The sequence below is a fragment of the Dunckerocampus dactyliophorus genome, chromosome 16 (assembly GCF_027744805.1).
Source record: "Dunckerocampus dactyliophorus isolate RoL2022-P2 chromosome 16, RoL_Ddac_1.1, whole genome shotgun sequence".
Classification (NCBI taxonomy): domain Eukaryota; kingdom Metazoa; phylum Chordata; class Actinopteri; order Syngnathiformes; family Syngnathidae; genus Dunckerocampus; species Dunckerocampus dactyliophorus.
This window is the reverse complement of record NC_072834.1, coordinates 4,914,662-4,924,415: the sequence shown is the minus strand read 5'-3', so window position 1 is coordinate 4,924,415 and position 9,754 is coordinate 4,914,662. Positions and strand designations below refer to the sequence as shown.

General features: G+C 41.4%; 1 protein-coding gene across 1 annotated transcript; it reads right to left on the bottom strand.

Annotated features, from left to right (window-relative positions):
- Positions 1 to 5,004, bottom strand: pou4f4 (POU class 4 homeobox 4). Its single transcript, XM_054755929.1, has 2 exons — positions 4,617 to 5,004; positions 1 to 3,749 (listed from the first exon to the last, which is right to left on the bottom strand). The coding sequence occupies exons 1-2, from the start codon at positions 4,734 to 4,736 to the stop codon at positions 2,796 to 2,798; spliced, it is 1,074 nt and encodes a 357-aa protein (XP_054611904.1). The 5' UTR covers positions 4,737 to 5,004; the 3' UTR covers positions 1 to 2,795.
- Positions 5,005 to 9,754: the final 4,750 nt, after the last annotated feature.

Sequence of the window (9,754 nt, the reverse complement as noted above, 5' to 3'; positions counted from 1 at the left end):
CACCACGACTTGAACACAAGCGTTCAACGTTGGTCAGGTAGAGTTCATGACTTTTTAGTGCGGCCAGTGACTGTCATGTTATCAAAGTTAAAACAGGGGTGGTTTTTGCATGTCCCAGCAGCAAAATCCAATGAGTTCTGACACGCGCTCTGCAGGCTTTCGGTGTTGTGACAGATTAGAGCGCCGACTTTACAAACACATGCAAAAAATCAATACAGTATCATCACAACTGATGTGTTTTATTCATTAGTAATGAGTCTAGAGATTCACACATGTCTATACACTCTCTCACATACAGTACATCCAAAATAAAAATTCATTACGTTTATATTTGATTACAACCCCCACATGTTCATTTCTGGTAAGGTTCCATGTGAGCATACAGCTGTGGTTTGATTTGTATTTGCATAGTGGCAGGAAATGTCTGGAAATTTAAAGAGTCCTGCTTTAATTCTGTAAGTGTCAGGGTTCAGCTTTTGTTTTTTGTTAATTTTATGAAAAAAATGTCTGTTCCTTTTATAGATGCTTTTTTCATCTCCAAGAGAAATTCACCAGAAAAAAGAGTCTTAATGCGGACGAGCCCATATCCATAGGATAGAATAGATTACTTAAAAGAGGAGAAAAGTAGGAGAACACACAGAGCTGCTTGAAAGGCGATAAGCATTACATGTGCCTAACAATGCAATTTGGTTGACATTTTTTCCAGCTTGACTAATTTATTATTCAAAGCATCTTCTTTTTCTGAGTCTTTATGATAAAAGCTTTAAATTGGAAAGGGTGGTAAAAACAGCACTTAATTCATTTCAGATACAAATTATGACGCCTTGTCTTTATAGCAGTTTGGCTACATTTGGAGTAGAAATGTGAGATTTTAAGTTCATTTGAGTAAGACGTCGTTTCAACGCAGCCTGCGGACATCCATGTTTTCATTTAAATAGAAAAAATATAAATGAATAAGGATGGTGCTCTTGTATTGCATGTACAATATTTTTTCATCATATACCTTTATTGGTGTTTTTTTTTTTTTACCCCCTTTAGTTTCAAATTAGAAACACTCTCTCCACTTTCTACTATGACAATTCAGGCCTTTTCTAGGGATAATGTAATTATAGACACCCTTTTTCAATGAAAAATGACAATAAATTGAATTGTCCCCCCAGGTTCTGGCCCCTCAGATTTTGTGCATATTTGATATGAAATTGTTAGTTTTCTTTATTTAGAAATGATTCACTTTCTAATTGAATACTTTTAATTTCATCCCTTACGTTGTTTTATTGGGTTTGTAGTTATTTTTTTAAACCATTAATCAGAAGGCCTCTGTGCACATTCCTGTACAGAATCATTACGTCTTCAGTGGTGATCAATAGAAAAATCAGTCAAGTGTCAAATGCTATTCATTACTGCTCTAAAGCAGATTTTCCCTGCAGTCTTTTTGTCATCTCTTGTTTCACAGCAGCAGCTGCTCCATTAAATCTTAGACCTGCTGTCTTCTAATTTTTTCCAACAACTTTTAAAATCCCTGTCCCGAAAAAAAAAAAAAAAAAAAAGGCAGAGGATGAAGTAAAACGTGCACGGTTTATTTCAGCTTCTGTCATGTACACAGACACATTGAAAACACACTTTCACAAATGAAATAGATGCGTTAAAAAAAATACCAAAAATAAATTAAATACAAGCATAATGGGAAAAACAATGTTGACAAAAAGATGTGTATATATAATTAAATAAATAAAGCCAAATATTTCCCTTCAGTTTATCTACAAAGTGCCGTCCATGAAGGTGAAAATAAATAACAATTATATGCAAACTAATTGGTTGTCGACAATGAATTGTAATAATAAATAAATAAATAAATAAAATCATAAATAATAATTGATTGTCAAAGCATCATTGTGGTGAACATACAACAGCTTTACACGTCAGTGAGTCTTCTATATTAAATTCACCATCAAAAACCAGTGCAACCAACAAAAAAAATCCCAAAATTGCTTCTTCGTATTTTAGTGAAGGTGTGTGTTTAAATCACCATGAAACACTCGTGTCGTAATGAGGTAGACACACAGCTACAACACTGCTGTGTGAATGTGTGTGTGTGTGTGTGTGTGTGTGTGTATTAAGAATTAGTGCGTTTGTGTTTCTTTTTCTTCTTATTGCGATGCATTCACTTGCTCTTGGAATTTCCAAACTGCCCCCCTTCTTTTAAAACCATGCACGTGGTTCATTTTTTCTTATGATTTTTTCAATGATTCCTCCCCTTCCCTCCCTTACCCTAAAAATGAACCCAAGCAAACAAAAACAAATGACACGGTATCGGTGCAACCTATTCACACGTATATGTACAATGACACATATAAAAAAGATATTTCCTAACTAAAAGGAGGATGACACTCCTCCATCCCGATCCTTATTACTCTCATTTTTTGTACAATAATTGCCTTGGGAATGAAGAAGTCCGAGCAATGGTGCCTTCACGGTCACTTCCAACTCTTCTCTTGTTGAATGAATCCAACTTTTAAGTCCAAAAGTGTCCTTCGTGTCCAGTTTTTGCCCATCAAAATAAAAAAAAAGGCTGCTGGGCTCCTTTTTGTGCAAAACACCGAGTCGTCTTAACAAGACATTTAGTCTCCTGTCACAGACTTCCTGTTGCTTGGAAGGTGAAATAGTCAAATAAATAAGGAAACAGGCGATTAAATGGCTTGTTAAGATAAGAAGTGCAGCACCTCCAGAGGCACAAACATGCACCTTTTTAAAAGTAGCAGCCAGTCCATGATTTGTCTCTTTGTTATAAAAATGTTTTAGTGCGTGGCTGAGAACTTCATGCGTTTCTGTTTCTGCCTCTGGTTGCAGAACCAGACTCGGACCACGTTCTTTTTAAGGTCCAGCTTCTCGGCGATGGCGGCGATCTTCTCCGAGGAGGGCCGAGGCTGCACGGCGAAGTAGGCTTCCAGGGAGCGCTTCTCCGGGGCGGCGATGGAGGTGCGTTTCCTCTTCTTGTCCCCGCCGTTGAAGATCTCCGGCTTGGCCATCTTCTCCCGCTGAGCTCTCTCGGCCTCCTCCAGCCAGGCCTCCAGGATGGGCTTGAGCGCCACCATGTTGTTGTGTGACAGCGTCAGGGACTCGAACCTGCAGATGGTGCTCTGGCTCAGGCAGCCCACGCCGGGGATCTTCAGATTGGCTAACGCCGCGCCCACGTCCGCCTGTGTTACGCCGAGCTTGATGCGCCTCTGCTTGAAGCGCTCGGCGAACGACTCCAGCTCCCGTGGGTCCGGCTCGGCGTCCCCCCCGGCGCCGCCACCGCCGCCTCCGCCCCCGAGGGCGCCGTGAGAGGCGAGGCCGTGCGGGTGCATGTTCATAGACTGAGCGTGGTGGTGATGGTGGTGCTGCATGTGGTTGATGGCGCTCATGTGGGCGGCGTGGGCTGCGGTGTGCGACGCCGTGGAGCACACGTCCGAGCCGGGCATGCCTCCGAGTGAGATGCCCGGGGTAAGGTGATCCAACAGATCGCCCTCCAAGCCCTGGGACGGCTGGTGGTGGGCCGGGTGGTGGTGCGAGGTGAGAACCGACGGATGGTGCAGGTGAGCCGAGGAGGAGGTGGGCGTGCACGTCATGCTGGTCATGGTGGTCATGGTGTGGTACGTGGCGTCCGGCTTGAAGGGGTGGCTCTTCTGGGCCACGATGTCCACGGCGGCCAAGGCTTCGGCTCTCTGCAACAAAGTCTCATCGAAGCCGGCGAAGATATTTCCTTGGAGCTGCGGAGGAACACGGTAAGATTGACTTGTGATGCAACAATGCTCATTTTGACAGCAATATTGTGTCATTTATATTTACTTGTAATAAATATTGCACATTTCACTTTCTAATAAGCTTTAAAAATGTAGTTTATAGCCTACTAACATGTTCCTTAACTCTATTTATTATGCATGTTGCACATGTTTCGTTCTGCAACATGGTCAAAATTCAATTTACAAGTCAGAGATTGTACAAATATGCACCAATTCAAACAAACAATATACACTACATTTTTGTAGTAATTTTTAAAATGCATTTTATTACTTTGCTTCACATTTTGGTTTGTGTGTCTAATCCATTTTATTTGACTTGACTATATAACAACATGCTCGTAAGTGCAATTTCTAGCACACACAATAGCGCAAAAGCCTACTTAATTCATATTCTTTCAATTAAAAAAATATTATTTAATCGATGTATGAATTAAAATAAACGCTTTCTCCTTTTCCAATGTATGCATTAGGATTGATAATTGTGCATATGGATATTATTCATCCAAAATCAATATTTACAATGGCTCACCTTTTGAATAATTTGTGCCTACAATGAAACGAGACAGTTTGAATATGCATGGCACTTCTATCTAGAAGCTTCCTTATGCTGTTGTAGTGGCAAATAATGTTCACCATAATAATAACACTTTTTAGGGAAAAGTAAGTTTTTTTTATGAAACATAAATCCATATTGGAATATTAGGTGTTTTTTTTTAATATGATTTCATTTTTATTTTTATTTTTTTTGTCATTTTGCTGTTTTTAATGATTTAAAGTTTAATCATGCATCCCAAAGTTTTCGCTGCTTTACAGAAGTGGGTTCATCGGACTTACCGATGGTGTAGGCAGACAGGCCCTCCGGATGGCCTCCGAGCTGGAGTGCAGGGGCGTGTATTTGGGCTCATGCAGGATGGGATGCATGCTGAAGGGCTGCTTGCTGTTCATCGACATCATGATTGCGGAGGTGAGGGAGGGTCGTTGTCCGTCTTCCTCGTTCGGCTCCGTCTCGGTTGAGTTTTCTTAATAACAAAAAACCTAAAGTAACAATTTGGTTGTAAAACTTCTATATATAAAAAAAGGGTAAAGTTTCCTAGATGTCTCTAGTTGAGAACCAGAAAAGAAACTCCGATTTGGGGGTCCTCGAGGCACGGGAATCTTGTCTGCTGTCCTCGCCTGACAGACACTTGATATAATCAGACGCTCCTAGCTTTTCTCAGTGCCTTTATTTGGACCGCTGGGAAGCAGGCCGCGCCCCCTGGAGGCGGAGCCACGTTGCTTCCATGAAAATGAGTCAGCCAATTGCCATGAGAGAGTTTGAGTGTAGCCACGCCCATTCGCGTGTCTGCAAATAGGAAGTAGACTCGCCGGGTGGTCCAGTCTATAACAAAAATAAAAATATAGTACAACATAATACTAATATTAAACACCTACGGTTGGACGATTATTATTAAACCATTAAGATAAGTTTCTTATTTCTAAGTGCAGTGGGTCAAATTATTCTTTAAAAATACACACAATATAGTGGTAACAAACATGTCGGTTTACCGTTTAAATAATTAATATTCCATATCACAAATAGACAAATGTAAATATTACACGGAAACAACTGACTGTATGCTCTCTCACAGGATTTTAATAATTTAGCTGCTAATTTAAATCCACGTTTGCCAAAGGGATGCTTAAGAGCCCATATGACTAAAGACTGATAGTTAACAATGTTTTCTTAAATACTTCAAGGTAGTAACAAAAATATTTTTTAAAAATTGGGAGCAATTTTCCTTTACTGAAGAACATTATATATGGGTACAATTTATTTATATTACGATATGACTGACATGGTGATAGTGATTTGCACATCTGCCTCAGTCTCTATGTGGTGTTTGTATACTTATATGGGTGTTCTCCGGGTACCCACAGCCCCAAAACATGTTAGGTTAATTGAAAGCTCTAAATTGGCCTTATAGGTGTAAATGTCATTAGTGATTGTTTGTTTATATGTGCTCTCTGATTGACAAGTGACCAGTCCAGAGTATACCCTGCCCCCAACCCCAATAACAGCTGGGTTAGGCTCCCAATTACCTGTGACCCGAATGAGCACAAGCGATGGTAGGAAATGGATGGATGAGTACAAAATATGACAGGATAGACAGGGAAAATAAAACGAACAGTCTATGAATCAATCAGCAACATGATGTGGCGAGACTCAGGAGATCCCAGAATGAATAAACAATGTGACTACACACCATCACACACACGCGCAGGCTGCCAGTTATTTATTCTGCTCTGGATTATTAATTGATGTCAGTAGACGTGCAGGAATTTCCTCCAGTCCTGAACCACATTCACTTTCATGGCAATTAATGCATTTAATCATGCCTCATTTACTTTGTGGCATCGTGGGGGAACAGGTTTTTCCCCAAATCAAACACACACAGAAAAAAACCCCAAGGAAAACCTGTACAGGGTGCATTGTTGTTCCTTTTAGTAATTAATAAAATAAACCATACCCGCTGAATGAACGTCTGTAACCTCTCATGATTTATTCACATTTGAGGGAAAATCAACAATTAAGACTAAACTGTGGTACCAAGTCCCGCTACAGTTAAGGCATTGCTTTAAAATCACGCTCATTATGTAATTAAACTTCATTAAATTACCTGATTTTATTTTAAACATGCGTATTGTGAAAGTGACCATAAGAAAAACAAAGGGAAATGAATCAATACAATAAGTGAATTCATTTTCCACTGTATAATTCTATCATTAATTTCTTTGATGTTGCAGGAGAAAAGCTGGTTGCATGTAACCGGGCCTGGAGAAAAAAGGGCACATCCATGACTCATCCACAAAAAGAGCAGCATGCCATGCAGTGTCCGTGTGCTGCAGGTAACCTGAGCGAGGCCTGCATTGTCCCTGTGTGCGTGGCTGTGGCCGCGTCTGCCCCCCTCCAGAGGGTCCCCGGGACCGGCTCATCAATTATACATCATCAGCCACCTCCTCTGGGACACTGGCAGGCAAGCAACCAGGTAAGGCAGGACGCTCCTGTGGGAAGGCGACACCACATAAGAGTCCAGCTGAGGGCGAGACTTACATGGTAAGTACATTACAAACATAGGATTCATGGTAAGTGCAAACCAACTTTAATTAAATGTTCAGACACATTACTCACAACTTCTGTTTCACAAGAACAAGGAAGTACACATTGTGTTTTGGTGCAGATCCGGATAAAGATTCATGAATGTTTTAGTCACTTTTGTGAACATTGTCCTTAATATCGCAGTGAATAATGCATGAATCATAATAACAAAAGTCAGAAATATAGTGCAATTTGGTAGTAAGCCAAAGAGGGTATAGTGGTACCTCAGTTTTTGTTGTTAATAAGTTCCTAAAGGTCAAAGCAAACCAAAAAGTACGAAAACCAAAGCAATTTTTTCCCATAGGAAATAAAGTAAATCCAATTCATCCATGCTGAACGCTCAAAAATATGAACAAAAAATACATTATAGAGAGAATAATTATAGTTGCACATGCAGAAAACAATGCGAAATAACTGCAAATGAATGATTTGGAAAAAATTAACATTTAGCATAATTTTTATCCTTATTGAAGACTCTTGTTGGCAAAGATGGAGAGGGAGGTGGGGAGGGGACCCCGTATTTGTGCTTTGGGATGAGTTCTGTTTTGAATATTATATTGCTTCTCACCTTCTTTACAAAATTGTGAGCAATTGCAAATTTCTTTTGCCCCATGGTGGGTTATTTAGTAGTGGCACTCAAACACACAGACAGTGAGTCACCAATGCGTAAGGTTGCTTTGTTTGGCAACTTAATTCTGTGAATGATACAGCACAGGACTAACTACTAGTTTGTTACGCGCATCATTTTACGATAACCTCAACAGTGTACAAAAACCGGGGTAAAATTTAGGCAAAAATTTTTACAAAAACGGAATCATACCAAATTGGAGCGTTCAAAAATCAAGGTTTGACCATATTTATCCATCCATCCATCCATCCATCCATCCATCCATCCATCCATCTTCTTCCACTTATCCGAAGTTGGGGTGCGAGGGTAGCAGCCTAAGCAGGGAAGCCCAGACTTCCCTCTCTCCAGCTACTTCGTCCAGCTCCTCCCGGTGGCTCCCGAGGCGTTCACAGGCCAGTTGAGAGACACTATCTCTCCAACGTGAGCACCTCCACAGGGAGGCGCCAGGCAGGCACCCCGACCAGATGCCCAAGCCACCTCATCTGGCTCCTCTCAATGCAGAGGAGCAGCGGTTCTACTCGGAGTTTCTCCCAGATGACAGTGCTTCTCACCTTATCTCTAAGGAAGAGCTCAGTCACCCTATGGAGAAAACTCATTTCGGCCGCTTGTACCCGCAATCTTGTCCTTTCGGTCGCTACCTAAAGCTCATGACCATAGGTGAGGGTGGGAACGTAGATTGACCGGTAAATTGAGAGCTTTGCCTTTGACAGTATCTTATTGCTGGGAATCCCATGTTGCTGTGTGAAAGTGTACATAGTTGCAAAGTTGTGAAATGCACAAACACACAGTATATACAAATAAATTATACATTTTGTGCACCAAAGATGCTAAAGTCAATGCAATATTGGTCAATATATGACAAATTATATCTAATAACAATGAATTAAAAATATGCCGCGGTCCAATGAAAAATGATCACCACTTTTGACCCCCCGTTCTAAAGTCACTAAAAACATACGGTACTTTTTGGACAATTCTGGCCAGGTTGAGGATTTCCCACAAGTCTAATAACTCTTTCAAAAATCATAATCTGAGCATGGAGAATATTTTCGAACATGTTGACGTACAGTATAAAACGCTAGTGTGTTTCAAGGCACCACAAACAGACATTAAACAACAGTATAGCTTCTACTGGACTCTGCATGTACTCAAAGGCTCACACGGTGTCCGGCAAAGCTTTTTAGCTGCCAAAATCATGTCCTCCACACCGCGTGCTTCTGCCACATTTAGCAAATGGAAGTGAAAGCTGTACGCTAGCAACCAGCGCGGTCTTCATTTGCGTACACACTCATGTCCTGCTTTCCGTTTCCCCCACCATCCCCCCTTGAATTATTAATACCGGGTAAAATGTGACGTTGTAAACTTTGCGACAGTTCACCAAAATCGGCCTTCGCTTCTCGCCGAGGGGGGCGCGGGGGCTCGCCAAAGGGTAGGCGGTGTCTAACCACACACTTTTAATGTAATTGCCTGTAGGGGTCCTTGTAAATATTTCATTGTCTGCCAGTACAAATTAAAGACACCAGGCTGGAGGAGAAGAGCTTCTTGCTGCTCTCAGGAGGAGATCTTGTGCACTTTACCTGGAAGAGAGTTTTGTATCCCCGCCTCTGTGCACTCTGACTGGAAACAGAGACCATGTCCTTCTGCTTGACTTGGCTATAAGTGATGACAACACCAGCGTCATCCACCTGTCACCACCAGCTCAACTTGACAACTTGTTTGACCTAAATTGTGGGGAAGAATTCTCAAAGGTAGAGTTCATACTTCCACCGTGTGCTATATTTATGAGTGGCGTCATCCACTCCCACGGCATAATTTGACATGGGGTTACGTAATGTCCTAGCTCAACATGGTACGCCATTGGTTCTTTCTTCAGCATTGTCGTTCACATCTCTAAAAGGTCCTGCATCGGAATCTTCAGCGAGCTTTTTCCTCATTCCCGACTCATGAAATATGGAAGGCAAATTCAGTGGCCCCGAGCTGTAACAGGCTTGTTAAACAATTCTCAGTCGAGCTAATGCTCTCCGACAACACCCCGATTCACCTCAAATGCAAAGACAAAGTTCTCCTGTTGTTGTGCATTTAGTACTTGAAGCTGTACTTGCATTTGTAGCGTTTATTAATGTACTGTAATTGTAGTTGCTGATGCAGATCTCTTTGTTACAGTGCAGGGATCACTAACTGTCTGGAACCAGACACCATACTATATGG

Coding starts and splice junctions, on each gene's coding strand:
- pou4f4 (XM_054755929.1), bottom strand. CDS start 4,736: ATGATGTCGATGAACAGCAAGCAGCCCTTCAGCATGCATCCCATCCTG. Junction 3,750..4,616: donor CCTGTCTGCCTACACCATCG/GTAAGTCCGATG, acceptor GTTCCTCCGCAG/CTCCAAGGAAATATCTTCGC.